The sequence below is a fragment of the Myripristis murdjan genome, chromosome 8 (assembly GCF_902150065.1).
Source record: "Myripristis murdjan chromosome 8, fMyrMur1.1, whole genome shotgun sequence".
Taxonomy (NCBI): domain Eukaryota; kingdom Metazoa; phylum Chordata; class Actinopteri; order Holocentriformes; family Holocentridae; genus Myripristis; species Myripristis murdjan.
In genome coordinates, this window is record NC_043987.1 from 13,959,269 (window position 1) to 13,982,155 (window position 22,887).

Genomic DNA, 22,887 nt, shown 5'->3' on the forward strand with positions numbered 1-22,887 from the left:
TGTAATAACCACCACAAATATGGATCTTCTTCCATTTTTATTTAACATTTTACAGGTGGGAGATTTGGGAACTTCATTGTATAGCCACTTGTTTCTGTCTGTTTTTTTTTTTTTTTTTTTGTGCACACATCACCACACACAGCTGCCTCTGCTTTCATGAATAGTTTTGCTCTCATACAGGATGTAATTTACATGTATGAACAAGTTACCTCATGCGGATTTAGCCAGTATTCATTGACCCATTTCATATTCAGCTATTCAGTATTTTTAATTGGGCAACACTTTGACATCATGAATCAACTCAACAGCTTATCTTTTATTCAGTGAAATAAGACTTCACACCAAACATATAATTCCTATTGATATTATATGTTTGGTTCCTCTAACCTTTCCCCAAATCAATAACTACAGCAAGCACTAAACTTTATTCACTGTTTATTATCATAGGTTCATCCACTTGCCGCTGTGTTTAAACATATCGATGTCAGTACACACCCTTTTCTTTTTGTCAGTCAATAACCTTTTAATCATCTTAATGTTGAGCTATGTAGTTATTTTCATCAGGGGTTGGCTTGAAGACCTATTTCTGACTTCATCTGAGTGATTCAAATGAGGAAATGCATGAGCTAGGAGTTGAAAGGTGCATGCATGCATAAGCTTAGACTCTAAACTGAATCTGTGGCTGTGTATCATAATGACATGCTGATTGATGTGAGCAAAACTTAGACAATGAGAATAACATGGCCCAACTTGTTTAATGTTAAGTGTTAAGTGAAGTTAAATAATTTGCACTGTTCTTATTTTCATTTTCATTTTATAATAAGAGCTCATCAAGCATTTGCTGTCTCTCAAGACTGAAACAAAGAAAGATACCAGACATGCCGGATACGACACTGCACTTAACAGTAAACAGCTCCCATTTTAATTTCCCTTGTTAGTGCACTTGAAAGGTTGACAAGGCAACAGATACCAGACAATCTCGAGGTGTATGAGACTGCACAACATCTCCCAGCTCGACAGTTCAAGTGCACACACACACACACACACACACACACACCATGGTGATGCTGAAGTGAAGGACGACAAAAAGAAGGCACTGCCTCAAGAGTTTAAACTATTTGAAATGATTGGTAAATGTCCAAATATTGCCAAATGTGAGTTTAAGCTGCGGCCTCTTTGTTCAGTCACTCAGAACGTCACCACTCCATTAATTTGCATAGCTCTAGAAAAAACATGTTTGTCAAAATTCTCATGAAATAATTGCGAAAGCAGACATGAAAAGCAAGTGTCTGACTTAGATAAAGGGCATCGCAACCCCATGAACTGTTGGACTGCAGAGGCACGCCCTAAAATGTATTCCCATCAGTAACACGGCATCACACGGCCACACAGGGAGTTAAAACTGCACCTAGAGCTATTGGCATGGTTATGAAATGTATGCACATGTTCAGATCTGTTGTAAAATACCTGATCAACCCACACTTGTCTGAATAGAACTTTAAATAGTAAGGAACAATCACTTTATTTAGATGCTTCATTTGCAAAAAAAACAGCTGTACAGAACATTTGTGTATGACAGTCCAAAAAACGTGATTCAATACTCAGCTGCCTCTTATTTATTGTTTGTTTGTTACATCAGTCTTTCAGGAAATTATTCTCCTACTGCATTTCTTGTAATTTGATCAGTTTGTACAGCATGTACAACAAAACTGTAAAGGCTTTAGGGAAAACCCTATTTTGCCCAAGTTTCAAAATGACTGTAAATCTGTGTAGTCTTTTTGTAGTTTTCATTCATTGTGCAGAGGAGATAGGCTTTCCATCTTTACAGTAATATGACAAAAATTTGATCACTGTTAGGCCACTTAGTGTGACTTGTTTTCATGTTTTTTTTCCAGGAACCTCTCAGAGCATATTCGTTTTTGTTTCATGATCATGTGGCAACTGAGGTGTCATCTCCCTTCCTTCAACTCAGTGTATGCAAGGATAGGCCTGAATGAAATGTAAAGCGAGGTGACTAAGACGTGCCACAAGAGGTGGCAATTTCTCCTCAGAGGGAAAGGATTTTGAGATGGCCTCCTCTAACCCTAGTCTGGTGATGATCTGGTGCTGCGCAGAATCACTGGCAAACAATACAGTGTATCAGAGGTTATTAAGTGTAGAGAAGGAACGTCTGCATACAGTGTTAAGCTCCAAACAAACAATAACGGTATTCTCTTACATAAGCAGTGTTTCAAGATACCACTGAGACGGACTATTGTAGGTTTTGGTCATGCACCTAAAAAATGTCGGAGGCCATGCCATTCAAACAGATGAAAGATTAAACATTAACACTATTGCAGTTCATGTGGCATTTTTACAGGTGCTAAAGAAAGATTTAGGAATGGACACGCTACCACAGGAAACACAGCCTTGTCAGTGTAATTCAAATCAGGTGAAAGAAAAAGTGCTTGCAAATCATTTAGTGGTATTGCTTGCTGAATAGAAGGCAATACACACATTTTATTGGTTTCTTGTTTGGTGCATGGAATCAAAAAGATCAAAGATCCAGTTTTGGTTGAACCTTTCTCAAGACATACAGGTATGACAGAGAGACGAGTATGTCAGACAGACAGGTATGTCTTGAGGTCTGTATGTCTTGGGAAGGGGTCTTGCAACCGACACGTCAGCTGACTCTCTTGAATAAATCAATACAGAGGTGAAAAAGTGTGTGTGGGAACTGACTTTCTTTGGAATTGAATATCCGTTGCTGCCGTCTTTTATAGCTTGTATCATACTTAACAAAACTGCTGGCCTATACAGTGCTACACAAGTAAGATGCGAGCCAGAGACAGATTATCCCAGAGTTCATCAGACAATTTATCATGATGAGTGACAAGTGCTTGGTGTGAATATGCTCAGCTGAGGAGTAGGAGGACAGGAACTGCAATACACTTTGATGTCTTGAGGCAAAATATACCAGTCACTAAATATCCACCCTTTTTGCTCACAAATGACAAAGCCTTCGCAGCTCCAATTACTCTGTTGCCACAGAAAAGAACTTCCCTCTAACCGACAAGGCCACAGATCTTTTGTTATTCTGAATGTCTGTGCACAGGGAAACACAAAGTTGGGATTAAGAAGACATTGCCCCACATTTCATTTGCGGCATCTTCAACAGATCCAAAGACAGACAGGCACAAGTCTTAAGAGTCCAAAACTCATGTCTTCTGATGTTTATGTCTCAGGCAAGACAATGAATGGGCTAAAATAATAAATCCTAGTTAAATATTCATGAGAAAAGATCCCAAATTTAAATATAATAATAATGATAGTAAAAATAAAATAATAAAGTTGCAACTGTAGATGAATAGAAAGAGCAGCACAGTCTCCTTAATCAAATACTTTGTTGTATACTTTGATGTGTTCAGATTTGTCTTCATATCATATTCACACCGACATACACATAAAAAATGAAACATTGGCATCATTACACCTGTTGTTTTGACTTTGTGTATAAGCCTCTCATATGGCAGTTTTCAAGAATTCACATACACACACATACGGCCACGAACACTCATCAGTTTGACAGAAAAGGGTACCCATTTCCATCAAACTGTTGTATACAGTATGCTTCCCAACTTAGCACTTCTACTAGGCCACTGAATGGCGAAAGCTGTGAAACTGTGTGATGCTCAGCATTATCAGGAATACATGCATCATGCAGCTGTAGAGGAGCAGTTGGGTGTGTAATAGCTTATTGCTATCTTCATTTGTCAGGGATGGCTGCCCTTCAACGGACTGCCAGATGTTCCTTATATCAGCGGTTCAGCATTACAAGGTTATCAATAAGCAACAAATAAACACAACTACTGTAATTATTCATGAGGAAACACCCAGAAGTAATACTGTCCTCTTATCTGTTTGAAAAAGCTGACTTACCACACTACTTTCAAGTTATCTGCATTATGCCATTTGGGCTCCTAGTTTGTGGAACACTGTGCCTGAGGAAGTCCAGCTGACTAATCAGTATCATATTTTACGTTTATGCGCAAAACTCATTTTTATATGCTGTCTTCTGTGTAGGAATTTGTCTTGATTTTTTATTCATTTGTTCCCTTGTTCTATTTACTATTTTGCTATTATGATTATTCTCACCTTGATTTATTTTTTAAAGGGCTATACATGTTATCCAGTCACTGACAAAACAATAGCAGATTTGTGTCTTCACTTAAAGCTGTTGAATATAGTTATTTTAACCAGGTAGTTGAAGCAGGATCAGTTCGAAAAGGAATAGACCATCTTTCATTTCAGTGGTTGCATAACTTTCTGGGTCTGGAGGACACATAGCTTAGTGAGTGGAGCAGCTGTCCAATTTTGAGTGCAAGATTGTACTTCAGCCAAGGAAAGCACATGCCATTGCCAGTGTGCTCTCTAGAATGGCTGTGTTTTTAGCAGAGATTCCAGTAGTGTCTTTCTCACCGGTTAACTATGCATGTGAGCAGGGACAAAACTCATACTGCCATACTGTATGCGAGGAACAAGAGACACATTAGATATTAGATGCAAACTGGAAGAATGAAACTGATTAACTAACTCTGATCACGACAATGTGGAGCTACGGCAGCTTATTCAGGTGAAATTTGGGGTTCGGAGATGAGAGCAAGTAGATTTCCGTGATGATTCATGTTGGGATAAGTTGCAAGTGCAGTGTTTAATGATGGTGTGAGTTTCTCTAGTCGAGTGTGAGTCTTCCTGTCAAGTGCACGCAGTCCTCCAGCCTCCACAGTTTTGAGTCAGTGGCGTAACACAACCACACGGGGACACCCTTCATCCATGTATTACCCTGAGACTTCATGTGCAAGGAACTGTGGCTATTTTTGGCCCATTCCTCTACAGATCTGATAAGAATAAGTAGATATTCATGGTGGGGGATTATTTCTCTAAGCGGACAGAGGCACTTCCCTTTCATAAAGTCCACACCACTGCTATGGTGCTGGCCACGGACCCCGTTATTTTGATACCACACGCAGCATTCATTCTTATCAGTTTTAACAAGTACATTTTTCAACTTGTGTCAGTTCTGCCATCTTTATAAAATGCAAACCCCTGCACATCACACTCTTTCACTGTTTCCCAGTCTAGGCTCAAGGCCAAAGCTGCTGTCCAGGCCCACAGCTACAAAACATTATTATTAGTATTTTATATATGATTTTACATATGGTTAACTCATAACATTCTCTCTGTTTGTGGAGGATAATCAGCAAAATGATGAAGTACTCTCATAAATCGTAATTGTCTGTCTGTTAATGTTTGCTCCATACAAATCAAAGCTTGAGTGATGCACCCCCTGTTAACTTCATGTTCATCTTGAGAGCATTATTGAAATTCTCCTCTGCTGATGTATATACCAAAGACATCTGATGTTCCACAGAATTCAGTATCAAAATCACTGAAGAAAAAACAGTCAGTGCCTAAAGTTTAGCAAAATGTTTTTGATTTCTGAGCCAAGCTCAGAGTGGCAGTTGCTTTAAATCCTCATCAGCCAGCTCAATTTACTTGGCATAGCAATTAACCTCCCTCTAAACAAAAAGGCCACATATCTTTTGCTATTCTTCTGAACGTGTACACAGAGGGAAAGGGGATTAAAAAGACATTGCCCCAGGTTCTTTTTACACACCCTTTAACTCTGAACTTCAACAAATCAGCTAGGCTTTGTAAGTTCGCTTTGCATGGTATGCTTGTAGGTTTTGTGTGTGAGACAAAGTTGTCTTCTGAGAACTGGTTGTCTGTGTCTCAGGTGTGAGCCTGCTAAAATGATGGAACCTAATTAAAAACATAAGAGGCAAGGAGTTCGTAAACAAAAATCAATGCAATATCTCTTTGCATAGGTTTTTGCTGAAGCTAAACTTCACTGTTAATATTTTTGTTTATGTAATGCATAGTCTATAGTGATACCATGATTTAAAACTTGTTATAGACTATCATGACAACTCGCCATACTCTTATACACACAACATGAACACGTGCACAGACTATTAGCTCCCAATTACTATCTGTCTAACATGATGCTGAGCTTGGTTTAAACAGAAATGTTTAATTTGCTTTGATACCATGCTAACAGCATTAAGGTTGTGAAGTCTCACAAACACTTGAAGATATTCCACAAATGCACACGGTGGAAGGAGGTTGACTTTTTGCTAGGTGACCATCACCACATGTACATTTTGGTAGCCTACCCATGTTACCAACAACATTTAAGTTTGCAGATGACACCATCGTGGTAGGCAGGATCACAGCAAATGACTAGGCCGCCTACAGGACAGAGGTAGAGAACCTGGTGAGCTGGAGCCGAGAAAACAGCCTGATCCTGGACTTCAGAAGGAGACAGAAGCCCTTCGTCCACCACCCCATCACCATCAATGGTGAGACAGTGGAGGTTGTGCAGAGTATCAAGTACCTCGGTGTCAACATCAGCCACGACCTGACCTGGTCCGTCAACACCACAGCGACGGCCAAGAAGGGACTTCAAAGGCTTCACTTACTGAGGTGCTTGAAGAAAGCACGCCTCCCAAAACAGCTGCTGGGGAGCTGCTATAGGTCAGCCATTGAGTCAGTGCTCACATACTGCATCACAGTATGGTACTCTGGTTGCACCGTTGAGGACAGGAAAGCTCTCCAGCATATCATTAAGTCTGCAGAGAGGATCATCGGCACCCAGCTCCCCAGAATAGAGGACATCTACCGGACCCGCTGCATCTGGAGGGCTAAGGGCATCATTAAAGACAGCACACACCCTGGACACTGCCTTTTCACCCCTCTCCCCTCAGATAGGTGCTACAGAATACTGAGCCTGCACAACAAGACTAAAAAACAGCTTGTACAATAGAGCTGTGATACTACTAAACTTTACCCCCCTCTCACACTGATGCCCCCTCCCCTCTCTCAGGAGCCTCCACCACCCCCTCCCTCTCTTCACATCAACACACACACACACACACACACACATGCAGCACTAATGACACTTAAGGACTCAGACTTTTTTTTTTGCACAAGTTTTCATATTCATATTTCATATCTTTGCTATTGAGCTCTATTGTAAATATGTCTCTTTGTTTTTACTTATTTTTATCTTTATATTTATAAGCCTGGCAACTGGTGGACTGCTCCAACAGAATTTCATTGTTTTGTGCAATGAAAATAAAGATTATCTTATCTTATCTAGATACACTGCCTGTAAGTGATTGAACAATGCTGTTTCATGTGCTAAACAGTTGTGATGGCTGCACTCAGTCGTGTTCATAGTATACAAAAAAAAAAAAAAAAAAAAGTCATTAAAAAACCAGGACATCAAGTGCCAAAAGGACAGAGGGGCTACAAGACAGTGCAAAGAGGGAACGTGCAGAGTGCAATTTTTTTTTTTTTTTTTTTTTGGAAGGGGGGGAATTATACTACACCCAGGAATGATCACCTACCATCTTTCCCAAATTAGCCTGCGTGGAGGCATGGACATAGTTTCTCCATCAGAAAAGGGAAATATTAGGGAATTAAGCACACTGAAGCCAACAGAGCAGAGACAGTTACTGAGTGCATGCTCCCTCATATTTAAATGATCCAGCCTCACTTTGCTAAGAAAGTAAACTACTAAGTACTGACAACTGCTCCTGCACACAGCACACATTCCTTGCAACCCGAAGGAACGCCACTCCATTGCCCAAATATGGGCTCGTGGAAGCAGCGAGGGCCCTGACGCAATCCTGACTTAATATGGTAACAGGAAACGAGGGCTCCCACGCGCGTCACGGGTTTTCCTCTGCGCGCGCCACAAGAGCCGGATGCGCTTAATATGGGCATCTGTTGGTCAACCCCCACCCCATTTCTCTGTCTGCCTTCGAAAGAAAGCAACAGTGGGGGAAAGGTGAGCCTGTGAGTCTGAGATGAGCGTTCAGATGTTTCCTCCAACAAGGCAAATGATAAAAACGAATTTGTTCACTTGATTGAATAATGCGTCTTACGTGTGAGGAAGACTGCAGTATCCAGAGACGTCTTTTCCCTTACCTTTTTATTTGCAGACAGGGTTGGTTTATGAACCCCCGAAAACACAAACACACATTTAAACTAATTATGTATTATACGAGTACAAAATATAAAACACTTAATGAAATTGCCCTGTTCACATTGCAGACCTTATCAGCCTAACATTTGACCAATAGTATGACTGATGTTAAGCAATGGTTGTATGTGGCGCCTGGTTACAAATAATGTGCAAATAGGTATAATTAAAGTATGTTTTCTCAGTGCTACTTGTTAGAGTTTACCGAAATATGCAGTCAGGGGCCTGCTGGTCGTACATTTATATGGGTTAATATTGCATCTCTCCCACTTTGCAGCAATATCTACCATACTTCCTCAGTGAAGACCATCTGCCAGTTACTATACAAAAAAAAAAAAAACAAACAAACAAACAAAAACAAACAAACAAAAAAAAAAAAAACATACTTAATATTAAAGTATCCAAAAAGTATGAGTTCATGTATATATTGGTAGAACATATATTTTGGACATCTAAATACAGCTGAAATATATGATGAATGTTATCTAGACGTACAAATACATTTTTAGACATTTTTGAAACATGTCCCTAAATACATTCCTGTATATTTGAGATGTATAGATCAGCTGACTTGAATCAGGTCAAGAACTGCTATTTCTTAACATCAAACTAATACAAAACTGAGCTCACAACCTTGGCTCTTCATCTTTGCAAAAGACTCCTTTGTATGCACGGAAAACATTTTTTTTTTTTTTTTTTTAAATGTGATAGAGCTGATTCGAATTTGATAGATGCAGGGGTAGTGACACGTGTAAAGCTGCACAACAGGCAAGATTTTTAAATAAAAGCGAACTTGTCTCGTCAGCCTAAGCCACAAATTGGGTCTGCATCAGAAAATATGCAGCCTAATTGAGACCTCGTGCACCGCATTTGTTGAAATTAATTTCAGGTGTTTGTGTTATTCTCCACAGCACTGAATGAGCTCACCAATTGTAGTTTGACCCATACCAGTAAATAGGATGAAATTAAGTGTGAAATAGTATGCAGTTTGTTGAATTTTTGTACATTATTTCTGTAAAGTCCTTCAAAAATCCAAATGATCAGGTAAGAAGGTGGCAATTAAGTAGCCTACCCAGCATGGGATCTGTTGCTAACAGACTGGCAATTAAATAGTGTACTAATGCTTAACTAGTTGTTATTATATGAAAATGTGAAGATTTTAGTAACCCTCCCATTCACTTTGACCTGTCCTGGTTGTTTCCCTGCCTTCTGCCCAGAGTAGCCTATGCATGGATAGGCTCAGTTTCCCTGAAAATGTAATAAAATCTGCATAAAACGTTTTAATGCAGCTTCTCTGTTGGATGGATAAGAAACCATTTACAGGCCAGTTTTCTCAGCCCAGACTCATTAACCTCGTTGTCCTGCTAGCGTGTGTTTGTATTTCGGATGGTTATCATTCCTTCGACATAATAAGCACTGTTCTAAATAGAGACACAGCTGTCTGGCCAGTTGTAGAGGGGCTGTTTGAATCAGCAGACTGGCTGTGGCCGAGGGGCGGGACTCTTTCACGTGACGGCGAGTGGCTGACGTCAACGAGGTAATAAGTAGTTGCCCTGCTCGTGTTCCGCCTCTTGTCTGTTTGTGTGTGAAGTCAAAGGGGAGAGACCCAAAAAACAAACTGAAACCTTGAATAAGCAGCAGACGCTGATTGTTTGCCCTGGACCGTAACAAAAGCCGCAGTGACATGGAGGTCAGCGCTGAGGCCAAGAGGATCATGGTCGTGGCTTTGGGGAAACTATACAGCTCTCGAACTCAGCGAGGGGGTCTCCGTCTCCACCGGAGCCTCCTGCTCACTCTGGTGATGAAATCTGCCCGGGACATGTACCACGCGGCCCAGGCGACTGTGGGTTGTGTTGCCGCTGAGGATGTGCAGCAGCCCCCTCCGACAGAGACGAGCGCAAACGCGGCTGGAGCCCGGCTGGGGGAGGAGGAGGAGGTGCCGTCGGTGTCCCCCTTGCCCGTCACCCGACCCCCTCTGCGCTGCGATTCATACACACTGACCGGCGGAGAAAACAAGGAAAATCAGGGCCCATCTGGCCCCCCGCGACACGCAAGGAAGAGACGGGGTATGGTGGCCGCAGAGCCGGACTTTCTGCCTTGCAAAAAGGCAAAACTTGAACAGGGGGCCTGCCTTAAACAGGTCGCTTTGAATGCTGTGTTGGTGGACTATGGGAACTGTGGGAGTGAACTGGGAGCACACCCGAGCCCGGTGCCGGTACCGAGAGCTATTGCAGCTTTTTGAAACAACGGGATCATTTGAGATCAGGACGGCCTACTGAGCGGGGAGCTTGGAGGCGCAGCAGCGCACCGACCAGCCGATGGTCCCAGACGTACAACGAGCCCCCGGGCAAAGTATGTGAACTAGCCGGGGCAGGTTTAAGGAGGCAGCTTGGTGCGAAACAATGCCACTGACATTCGGCCTAAAATGCGCCATATGGGACAGCTTTTAACTTTGTCTAGAGGCGGATCTAGGCATTTTAATTGAAAATCCATGGCTTTCCACCAAGGAGGATAGTTTGGACGCATTCCAGTTTACTTCCTCCCTGAAAGATGATGATTTATACAAACAAAGACTGTTTAATATAAGCAGATACTGAACAGGTTGTATAGCCTGTTCATCCAGTGACATGCTTATGAGAGTGATGAAGTTTCTGTGGACCACAATGCAAACTGTATGGATGAATTAAGTGTAAAATATTCCAGCGATGATAACTCACTACCTCAGTATTTATTAAACATTTTTTGTACTGTGATTCTGTTGTGTAATGTTATTTATTTCCATTATAACCAATAAATAGCCTATAGCGTGGAGGAGTTGAGTACTCCTGACTAAAGTCACTACTGTATGTAAATGAGGGATTTACTTTAAGTGTTTGAATATGTAGGCTGTATGTGTGTGTGTGTACGACAGGAAACTGGTTTGGGTGTGAAGAATTAGAAATGTGTGTCCCTTCCCGACAACCTCACATCCCCCACAACAATTTAAATAACAAAAGAGGTGACACTCCAGGAGATTGCAGTCTAAAGAAAATAGGAGGGCCATAAAGCCTCATGCACTATACAATGAGATCTCCTAGCTGTTAGAATGGCCTTTACTGTAAAGACAACAGCCATTTGTTCAGCTCCAACAATCAAAGGCAATAGACTTGCACAAAAGCCACATTACATGGAAAGTGGAACCAGTGGATTATAATCAATAAAGCACAAGTATGTTGCATTGTGCATGCATGTGTATTAAAGAGTGCATGTTGATTCTAGAGGAGAAAGTGAGAAGAAAGTGTAATGTTATTTACTGCAAAACATTGATTCTGGACCGAACTAATTATTTATACTGTTGCTTTGATGGAATACTTGAAAATGGGCCATGCCAATACCGTGCATTTTATACCATCCTTACATTACACCATGTGTATGGCCCATCTAAATAAAGTGGGTAATCCATTTTGTGAGCACGGACTGTGTATAATCTTACCTCACTTTTTTGTTTCTTTTGATTGTAAAGGAATATCTGAGCATTTCTAATTGAGTTGTAACCTACCTTGTAATCAGATTGTTACAGATGGTTTTAGTACAGATACACTTGTCAAACAAGGCCTCGATTTGAACACCCTCAGCAGGATTAAGAGGGGTCATATGCCTTTAGTAAATTGTTACTGAAAAGACAAGTTTTGTGGTAAAGTAGGATGGCAAGGGGCAGGCAAAGAGAAGTGTACATACCACTTACTGAGAGGGGCCAAAGGGGGAGTGTGTGTGTGTGTGTGTGTGTGTATTGGGGGCTGCCCTGGGAAGGAAGAGGAAGGAATGTGGTAGGAAGGGGGAAGTGTCTGTGTATGGGCATGAGGCCCGTCGATTGTGCTGCTAATTCTTCCGGCTGAAACCAGAGCAGCCTGTCTGTGTACACAGGGCTCGGAGGAGGGGCCGGAACTGTCTGCACGTCTGTGAAAATACACACATCATACACATCACACACACTCTTTTTGCCATGACACAGCTGTAGCTGTTCTCTTTCTCTCTCTCTTTCTTTCTCTTTTCGCTCTCTCTCTCTCTCTCTCTCTCTCTCTCTCTCTCTCTCTCTCTCACACACACACACACACACACTCTCACACACAGATGTTTGCAGATCAAAGTTAAGCCCATAAAGTCATGTCACCTAGACAGCTGAAATGTCATCACACAGGTGCATTTGTTAGAAAAGTGTGATGCACACAAACTAAACTCACTTGAAGCAACCAAGGTTTTTAATGCAGCCTTTACACCAAAAACTCTGGGGCCTAAAGTTCCTTTGTTTTGCTTTTGGAAGACAGTTCTGTGGGGAAAACAGTAAGCATTTGGGTGTTTGTTTTTTCCACCACACAAAGGGAAAAGTGAACTTAATGCAAGGAGGATTTATCTAGTCATTCTGGGCACAAGTGACGAGCAAAACAGTAAACATGGAAGATGTCGAAACTGTCGTTCTGTTTGTGATTATTTACATCTGTGCGGCTATGATGTTGCATTTGATTTTGGAGAAAATGCAGAGGATTGAAAATGAAACGCTAGGGCTAAAAAAAAAAAGAGGAAACTACTTTTAGAGTACAGTAATGGAAATCAAATGACATGGTGTGCATTTGCAAAGAGAGACAAGACCCATCATTATGCCGGCTTCACTTTTTTACAGTGAACCAAACAAAGCCGGCATAACGCTGCCCCAGTGTGTGATTTTAGATAGCATGCCAGTGCTCCGGAAGCACAGGCGGAACATTCCTGCCTCGAACAGGCTGTGCAAAAGGAGCTAAACAGTATGTTGTTCTCTAAATTACCAGCTGTGTTGATTGGATGATCTTTTAATAATTTGTGTTTCGGATGCACACTCATATTTTAAATCCGGTTGGGGTGTTACAGTCAGGCATGTTCAGCACTGTAGCTCCACCATGATGGTCCTCGGCACTTCGTCAGTTTGTAGGGACTGTTTTGGTGCCCAGGGACACAGACCCCAGCTCAAAGAGAGGACCGGCTTCCTCCGGTGCAAGCAGGGGTAAGGGTTTCTGGTCCCTCAAAAAGGGTTTCTGCTCCAGGGACGGTTCCTTTGGTGCAAAATGGTATTAATTCACTGTTCCCATGTTAGCCCACTGAGTCATTTACTTAAGCAAAACACATCCCACTTTTGAGTGGCCATTCTCATATTTTTTTTCTTTGGATTATTATAATCCTCTCCCACATTTGTCATTTTTTTTTCTCTCAACAGTGACCCTTGTATGCCGTCATACTGTGGAAGCCCAAAAGGGTCTAAATTGCCACGTTGCTGGCCTGAGGTATGACGCTGTTCCTTTAGAAATGTTCATAGACTTATTTTATACTTATACTTACTTGTTTCTTTATACTGTGCAATTCTTCCATTAATGTTAGAATCCTAGTTTGTGAAAACACAATGAAAATAGTCCTTTATTATATTAGCAAGCTTGCAGATGCTAATTAGGTGACTGCACCATAAGCTGACGTTACTGACTGCAAGTCCCCTTGCAAAGCAATACATATAGCTGAAAAAAAAAAAATACTTAATAACTTTTAAATTAAAAAAAAGAAAAACACTATAATTAAAACAAAATTATCACAATTCTCGATTACCAAGGCACAACTGGATAATTGTGAGGAAAAAAGTCAGAATAAGTCACAATAGAAAACCCTCACAATTTATTTTAAATCATTACTATTATTGTTGTTGTTGTTGTTGAATATGGTGGGACGGTGCTTCCGTACAAAACACATGCTTGTTGATGCAGAAGACAAAAACAGCATATAGGCAAGAAATGAGCAGATCTCAAGGCGGCCCAGTGTGCATTCTCTCTGGTTTTTATTCCTTAGGAAGAAGTCTGTTTGGAATTACAAAATGCACTGGTAGAAATAGCGGTGAGATAGGTTGAGAGTGTGACAGATAAGAGTGTGAGAGAGACAGAGAAAGAGAGAGAAAAGAGGGAGTGAGTGAGAGATCAAAGGTTCCAAAGCCAGTTAATGAGTACATCATCAGATTTGGCTAGCTCCTGCCCCCCCTACCCCCACAAAAAGTAGAAGGGAGAATACACCATCCTCTTCTGAACTGTACTGTCTTTTCCATATATATATATATATGTATATATATATTATATATACATATATATAATATATATATATTTTTTTTGAAAAACAAGAGTTCTTTTTTGTGGTGTCCTGAACACTGTTGTGTTGTGCCTCAACCCCAAGTTGGCAAAAGAAAGAAACAAATGAGACTTTGACTCTCACCAAAGTCTCCATTTTCTTTTCACTCTTTAGACTTTTTATTTTTATTTTTTTTAATTTTTAATATTTTTTGTTCTCAAAAATAGAAGGAAAAAAGGAAACATGTCGCTTTTAAAAACATCTATCTATTTATATCTTTTTTATTCCTCTGAATTCATTATTCTGCTTTTTCTTTTATGTCCTGAAGATGACTGTTCACCCACGGTGTGGCATGCACATAGCACATGCATTTCTGGAACTAGATATTTTTCCTTTTTTTAGTCTTTTGTACTTAAAAAAAAAAACAAAAAAACGAACAAAAAACCCCTAGTTAGGTTTTTTTTTTTTTTTTTCTCAGTAGCGGCTTGTACATTGCTCTTTGAAGACGTGTGGTTAATTAGCGTGTTAGTGGATTTCACTGGTCAGCATAGACAGGAAGATGACTGGTGAATGTGGGGGACTTTGCATGTTTCATTCAGGGGGTTACTCACAACACGCACGCATGCACGCACACACACACACACACACACACACAGAGTCAGAGATCATTAAAATGATGTGACTGGAATCTTGATGTCACAAAAATATTCCTGGACACAGTCAAAAGCAAAGCAAGCAATAAGGAAACACAAAAATTGATCAGAAACGCACTTTTTTGTACACACACACACACACACACACACACACACACACACACACACACACACACGCCCTACAGCCGGGAGCTACATTACCTTGTGTGCCTTTCTGATTTTAAGTGTCGAAATGTGAAAAAATACTTGTCTTTGACATTCCACTGAAGTTGGAAAGACACTAATAGGCAGTTTTTTTTAAAAATATTTTTTCGGTGCATTCTCTGGTCAACATGTGAATAGGCCTCCAGGTAAAATGTGGGTAACTCACCAAAAATAATTCCACTGGATGTGAATAATAATAATAATAATAATAATAATAATTTAAACAGAAACTCACAATGTCCTGGCATGTAAATGGGGTGTAGGTGCTGACAGAGTGGACAGTGGTGTGCGTTAGTGGCAAGTGCTAGTTTGAGGCACACAGAGAAATACACAGAAAGAAATAAAGATATATAGGAGGGATACACACGGGACACAGGAGTTTGGCAGGACCCAGCCAAGACCCAGCCATGTTCCTCCAACCCATCCAGGTTGACTGGCTGTGCGTTACATGATCCTGTGCAATTCGGTTGGCTGTGTTTCTATGTGGTGAACACAGATGAGGTGCTCTACCAGTGAGAGAACTAGTTAAACCTTACTTCCAGTGCATGGATATGAAAAAAAAAAAAAAAAAAAGCTCTGAATCAGAATTACAGAGAACAAATGGGAGAGGTATATATATATAAAAAAAATAAAAATAAAAAATAAATAAGGATACATTGCAGTGTATTGCATACAGTGCCACCTAATGGCTGCAACTGGTGGTGGAGCTCTGTCTTAAAATCTATAGTGGGGTGTACCAACTGTCTAACCCCAAGGTTCACACTTCACCCACAAATTACCACCGTTTGCTGGGTACTCATCCAAAGCCTTAAAACAGAAACCTACACGGTGGCATATTTGGCGTGTGATGTATTCTTGGGGAAGGGGGGGGGGGGGGTTAATCCATTTCACCTACTGTCCAAATACTGCTGCCTCGAGCCTTGAGGACAAGTGTAAGGTTAGAGCAGCTACAGTAACTGGCTGCTTTAAGCAGTGGCTGATCCCATCACCAGCAAACTCATTCTCCCACAGTGCAACAGTAGGACAGAGCTCCACCCTGGAGCTGGACAGGTAATGTGCTTAGAACAAGAACCCACCCTAAATAAAATTAACACAGTGAATTTAGCAAAAGAAAAGAAAAGAAAAGAAAAGGAAAGGAAAGGAAAGGAAAGAAAAGAAAAGAAAAGAAGGACCAAACCTACGGAGAACCTCTCCCATTATCATGGACATCATCTTTATAAGTTATTATATTGTTATCTATTGAACCACTGTCACCATCAATAACAAAGAAAACAAAGATGAAGAGGTTCTCTCCTTTCTCCTCCTTTCTATCTCTCTTTCTCTCTGATATCTCTGTTTTAACCCCAAACCCTGGAAGACTTCAAGATGTTTCTGATTTGTCAAACCGATACACAAAAAAGGATGAAGCAACATTCATTGCCAGTTCCTTTATCCGGTTACCCTGCTCCCCAGTATATCTGTTTAAGATCGTTGCCTTGGAAACAGTTACAAAAAAATATGGACTTCCTCAAAAATGACCAAACCCAACTGTACTGGTGGCAAGCATTTGGCACAGAACATACAAACTAGCCAGCAAAAAGCAATCATTTTGTCCCTTCTTGGCATGTATCTCAATCCATTCTCTCCATGGCCTTCTCTCACTTGATTTGAGCATAAATGAAGGTACAGAGAGAGGGATGTCAGAGGGAGGGGAGAGAGAGAGAAAAAGAAAGGCATTTTTTACCAAAGAGAGAGAAACCTCACAGACCACAACAGAAAAGACCAAGGAATCATTTCCCCCAACATACAGTAGATTCTCATTGTTATTATTATTATTTTTTGTATCATTCATGCAGGATTCCACAGGGTGCACAACTCCGCAAGTCTAAAAAACGAAGCTGCGTGGGGTGCAACAGAAGATTCAAGCTTCAATGTTTTGAAGAAGTAGAAGAGGAGGAGGAAGAAGAAGCAGCTGCAGGAGTAGAAGAAATACTGCAGAAAAGTTACTGTTTTGTTTGTTCTTGTTTCTGAACCCCCCATCCACTTTTTTTGTGTTTCCTTTTTCATAGGTCGAGGTTGGTTACATTGTTTGTATATGGGAGGGGGGATATTTTTCCAGTGACAGAGGTAAACTTCCCGAGTTCATGCCTCTTTTCCTGCTGTTTGACTGATGACTTGTCTCCTCCCACACACACACATACCCCACTCTCCCACCCACTTAGCCTTCTCACCACATACAGGTGGAGGGCTCATTGTCAGTACTGTCCTTATTTAAGAGTAAACAAAGATGATAAAACTCATCAATATCCCACTGGTGGGGAAGATTGGATTTTATTCTTTTTGCAACTAACATAACATAAGTTAGTTCTGAGAAGCAAAAAAGTGGTTGTTCTTCTCTGTCTCTGACTGTAAAGTGTCTTTTGTCGAGTCGCAACTCTTGACATCTTGGTAAGTGGCTGTAGCTCGGTGCCAGAGGCATGATTTAAGACACACAAAGACTAGTGTCGCTCACCCCTTCTGCCTGCATTCTTAAAAAACAAAAACAAAACCAAACAAAAACTAGAGTCTGAGGTTTGCCTCCTTTTGCAAAAGGAGACCAGTACTCCAACCATACAATAATGCAAGGAGAACATAGTGGGTTGTTTACTGCTCCTCACCCACTTGTTTCTCCACCGACCCATCCTGCCTCAGCACTCCTGCTCCATCCCGACACCCCCCCACCCCCTTCTTTTAGCCCAGCATCCCTAAGACGTGTCAAGCAGCAGAGGAAAGGAAAAAAAAAATGAATAGAGAAGTAAGAAAGAGTCATGGCTCCCCTTGGCAGTCAATGCTCTTGCACAGGGCTTCCCATCTTAATCCCTCTGTCTATCTATCAGTGCTTTTTCCTCCTTCCCTCCCTCCCCGCTCCCCAGAGGCTAGCACCAGTCGTCGTCCTCAGTCTCGCTGTAGGGTTCATGCAGGCCCTTGCGGGGCCCTCTGGGATGGGCTCCTGGTGGAGCAATCTTATGAGGCCCAGTATGCGGGGGTCCGTGGAGGAGTGTGGAAGGCGAGGAAGCGCGATAGCCATTAGGGAGGCGACGCTGAGCAGGAGGCTGTACCTGACCCTGTCCTGGCCCAGTCAGGGCAGTGCTGGGAGGGGGCGCATGTCGGGCAGTCCTGGGTGAGGTGCGTGTGGGGTGGGGGTGGGCTGGGGGATGAGGGTGGGGGTTGTTAACAGGGTGTGGCTGGGGGGGAGGCAGGGGATGGGGGTTATGCAGCTGTGGTTGAGGGGGAGGCGGCAGTGGGTGGCTGGCCAGGGGGTGGGGGTGAGGGTTGCCGCCCTGCATGGGGCTGGGCTCGTAGGCAGGCGGTTCATGGTGTGGCTCATAGTCTTGGTTGTAGAAACAGCCATCCCCTTCGATGGAGCCCCCTCCTCCTCCTGTATCCCCCCAGCGAGGTGGTGGATGGCGGCCCTGGCGGGGTGAGCCATGGTGAGGCGGCGGGGGGCCAGCAGGGGGAGGCCCCTGGCCTTGGGGAGGCTCGGGGGAAAAGCGGCGGGGGGCCGGGGCTGGGGGTCGGCACTGTGGCCCCCCAGGTGGTGTGGCCATGGCCTTACGGACCACAGGGGAGTAAGTGACATGGGGCCGGGGTGTTGCAGGGGTCTGAGGCAACTGTCGACGACCCCGGCGTGGCGTACTGGTCCCCGAGGTTGAGGGGACAGGACTTCCGCTCACCGAACTACTGCCCTACACAAAAAGTGAAACAAAGCAAATAAAAAGAACGAACCACAAATTCAACGACAGAGCAGATAGAGGAGTTGTGGGTGGGAAAGATAAAGAGAGTAAGAGATAGTATGGGATAGAAAGGGGAGGAGGGTGAGAGAGCAAATTAGAGACAGAGAGAAAGAGAGCGTGAGAGAGAGAGGGAGGGAGAGAGAGAGGGAGAGAAAGAGAGAGAGAGAGAGAGAGAGAGAGAGAGAGAGAGAGAGAGAGAGAGAGAGAGAGAGAGAGAGAGAGAGAGAGAGGAAAGCAAGAGAACAGACAAGAACAAGACCCACAGCAACAATACAAAGAATAGAAGCACCAGTCATAATATGAGTGAAGTGGAGGAGAGGAGAGAAAGGCAGAAATGAAAGACATTAAAAAGCAGCAGAGCCAAGAATGAAAAATATGAGATTCCAAACAATGCCATACACAGAGAAGCAACAAGTCATGCAGAGGAAAAAAAAAAATAAAATAAAAAAAAGACGACAGGAGAAAAGAGGGGTAAAGGGTTGATTTCTGGAGCAACAAATGAGATACAGGGTAAATATGGTGACGGAAGATATATACAATGTATTTTTTTTAACCAGTTGTGAAAGTTTGTGTCTGCCACATAAGACAAAATGACACATCAGAAAACTCTTTCTTGTTCTTTAAAAAAGAATAAAACTGCCTTTCTCTACACTGCTTTTTTTTTTTTTTTTTTTTTTTTTAATACAAATACTCAAAGGTCAAATGATAAATGCATCACAAATAATACAGGGTGTCCACAAAGTCTCTTTACAATTAAAAAAAAAATCTATTACAAAAGCAGTTGACGAGATATGTTAATCAGATTTGTTCTATCTACTCAGTGGTTATCAAAGTTTTTAATCACATTGCATTTGTGTATTTCAGCAAAAGATCATTGATGCCATTGCCATCATTGATGAGGCTATGCTACAGTGAACATGGCAAGAAATCGAGTACCGTCTTGATGTGCTTCATGCAACTAATGGAGCCCATATAGAGGTGTATTAAATGAGGCAAAAAAAAACTTCAATATCTACTCCTCATTTTGAAATAATTTCCACAGATTTGTCTGTTCATTTGCTTTTGTAATAAATTTGTTAAATTGTAAAGAGAATTTATGGACACCCTGTACATCTGATCTACAGGTAATTCATATTTACTTCATATTGGGTACTGGGGAAAAAAATCTTTCTTTCTTTGTTGTCCCTTCTTGGTCTCTGAATCAGTTCAAGTGTTTGGGAAAGGATGTTGTAGAAGGAAAAGTAGTGATGATGTGAGAATAAGTTTGCAGCCTAAAAATGTTTAGGCAATAGGGCAGGGATAGCACTCAGGTACTCAAATATACATTTTTATGCATATTTGTTCAGTTGTTAAAACATTGACTTGGTAACTTAATCATGATTTCATGTAACAAACATTAACTTGTATGTGCAAAATTATACCCACAATAATGCATATGCTTTCATGTGTGTGCATGTCCTCACATGGGCCATACAATAGTACACATGAGCATATACATATACTCTTTAATGGGTTTGCCATTTTCAATAAAACTGTATGTGCTGTTAGGGACAATACACATCTTGTGTTAGATTTTTCAACATAACACTTTGCAAATGTGTTCATAACAATACATGCTGTATTGAAAAGCGACACAAGATGTGTTGTTCCAAACTGAACACACATGCACATGCTCATAAGTTCCCTGAAGCCCACCTGTCTGTGTGTTATACATTCTCGACCCTCGCTGGGCGATCGTGACCAGCGCCGGTCCCGTTCCCTCTCCCTCTCTCTCTCCCGGTCATGGTCTCTTTCTCGGGAGTGCCTGTGTCCGTACTCTCCGCCTCGTTCTGGTACATAGCGCTCCTTGTCCACAGAGCCATGGTGGTGGTGGTGATGGTGGTGGTGCTTGCGGTCTTTGGATCGGCCACGATCTCTGTCACGCTCCTTGTCCTTGGACGTGAGATCACCAGACTGTGTGGTGGTGCTCAGGTCTGTGCCCAGGCCTGATGGTGGAGTTTATTCAAGTTAGTGTTGTACAAACAGTCTAGGATTACAATATCAAGCTCACATTTTTGTTTTTATTATGATGTATTTGTTATTTTATTCACCAAAACTGATCAATATGCAGTGATGAGTATCAGATTGCAGAAGGTATATCCACAGAGAGTTGTATCGAGGTCAACTGGACGTTTGCATAAAGTATTTTGGGATAAAGAATGGTATGGGAGTATGGAAGGACAGGCAGGAAGATTGCAGACGCCAGAAACCACCTACGGTTCAGCCTGAGACTATACAAACAAATCCAGCTGACCGTGATTCAGCTGTGTGGATAACCATGACCTGGATGACTGAAAACCTCTATGGACATGCTGCAGTTCTGGGGTTACAGCAGAAACAATACTGCAATTTTGATGTAATGTTGACTACATAATAGCATTTTGGCTGATGATGCCAGTCCTTAGGGCAGGTCATTACACTTATGGTGGTTTGATATCTTTGGTCAGAGACAGAGGTGGAGGCAGCAAGCTTTCAAATACTTGGTAATCTCCCAAACATCTGATCGAGACATATACACGTGTGTGGTCTTGCAAACCTGTGTCTGCCTCTGTGTAGCGACAGAGGGACCTCTCAGAGGCCCGGTGACTCCGGTCTTTTCGCCGGTGCCCGTGTCTGGAGACTCTGCCCTCCTCAGGTATGACACGCTCCATGGTGTAGTCGTCTGGCCCTCCTTTTTCTCTGTGGCCCCTCCCAGACCTGCTGTGGCCTAGGGATGAGGCTGAGCGCTTCATGGGACTGTTGTCAGCGATGGTCTATGGGAGTGACAGGGAGAGAAAGAGAGAGAGAGAGAGAGGGAGAGAGAGAAAGAAAGAGAGAGATAGAGAGAGGGAGGAAGAGATGTTTCCTCTGTCTGTAGAGTTGGTGTGAACTGTATTGGTTCTGGGATAAGTTACAGTGTGTGTGTATATCTATGGTCTGTCTTTTTCCATGGGAAATTTACTGTATGCAAGATGCCCCTCCCTGTTATGTGCCCATGTGATTAGTAATTGTGTTCACATCATGCTGCCTCCAAAACACATACAGTATATGTTAATATAAACAAGTAAAAGTATAAGAGAATAAAGAAACAATAGAGATGAGGGCAAAAGGCCATGCCTTCCATGCTTCTGGAACTTTCTTTATAAAAGAAAAAGGGATAGAAGGGTCAGTACGACTTGCACCATTCCTCCATCCTCGCCACCCCGTAACCCACTGAACATGGCACATTCCAGACTGCACAAAACTCCTCTTCTAAGCTGCTCTGTTTCAGCGTGCCTTCCTCCAGCCATGCAGGCACATAGGGGTTGTCCTGTGTCCTCTTGCCCAGCTTGGAGCTTCCCTTCTGGGGCACAAAGAGTGCTAAGACTCACATTTTAGGGGGCGACAGCAGGACAGAGCCTATGGTGCCACTGGTTGCCAACCTGGGCATGTAAACCAATACCAAACTATTTCAGTGCTAGATCCTTATGGAAGCTAAGTTGGCTAATTTTCCTTTTGTATATTTGATTGATTGACAAATGACTAGCTGGCAGTTGTTTCTAAAAACCGCCAGACTGTGGGGCCCCATAAGAGTAGCACTGAGAATCCCTAGAGGGCACCCTTTCACACACTCCCCATTCATCCCTCTCTCTCCATTTTACACACATGCACACAGACGCAGACACACAAAAATAAACACACACACACAAATGCACGCCCACTTACACACGCTTAAATTTCGTGCATGCAGGTGAGCAGGTGTGAACGGAGACATGGACGCAGACGCGGCACACTGACGTTATAACGGTCAGGCACACAGGCATGAGGACAGGGTGACAGACCACTAGCAGCAGCAGGAATGACAGACAAGTAGGAGAGAGAATGAGAGAGATAGAAAGAGAGAGGGACAGAGTGAGAGAGAGGCGACAAGACAGTGGCATAAATACTGATGATGCCAGGGGACGTGCAGAATTCGGCCCAATCCCAAACCCTGCAGACATCCCCAACCTTCCCGTGCATTTGTGCAATGACTTCAAAAGGATTCAACGTCATGAACAACTTCCAACGGCCTTTCAAGCTG

At 42.4% G+C, this 22,887-nt stretch overlaps 2 protein-coding genes across 2 annotated transcripts in view; one reads left to right on the plus strand and one right to left on the minus strand.

The window, feature by feature from the left end:
• The first annotated feature begins 9,649 nt into the window (after nucleotides 1–9,649).
• ier2a (immediate early response 2a) lies at nucleotides 9,650–10,842 on the plus strand. The gene has a single exon (XM_030056905.1). It carries the CDS (start codon nucleotides 9,774–9,776, stop codon nucleotides 10,329–10,331), a length of 558 nt encoding a protein of 185 aa, XP_029912765.1. The 5' UTR covers nucleotides 9,650–9,773; the 3' UTR covers nucleotides 10,332–10,842.
• A 5,675-nt stretch (nucleotides 10,843–16,517) lies between these two features.
• Nucleotides 16,518–22,887, minus strand: part of cacna1aa (calcium channel, voltage-dependent, P/Q type, alpha 1A subunit, a) — a 112,999-nt gene continuing 106,629 nt past the window's right edge. Inside the window, exons 49-51 of the mRNA XM_030056901.1 lie at nucleotides 21,385–21,601; nucleotides 20,505–20,794; nucleotides 16,518–18,761 (exon numbers count right to left, since the gene is read on the minus strand). Of these exons, the coding sequence (XP_029912761.1) occupies nucleotides 17,952–18,761; nucleotides 20,505–20,794; nucleotides 21,385–21,601 (1,317 nt within the window). The 3' untranslated portion in view covers nucleotides 16,518–17,951. The remainder of the gene's footprint in view (nucleotides 18,762–20,504; nucleotides 20,795–21,384; nucleotides 21,602–22,887) is intronic.

Excerpts from the sequence above, each read along its gene's own strand:
- ier2a (XM_030056905.1), top strand. The coding sequence starts at position 9,774 with ATGGAGGTCAGCGCTGAGGCCAAGAGGATCATGGTCGTGGCTTTGGGG.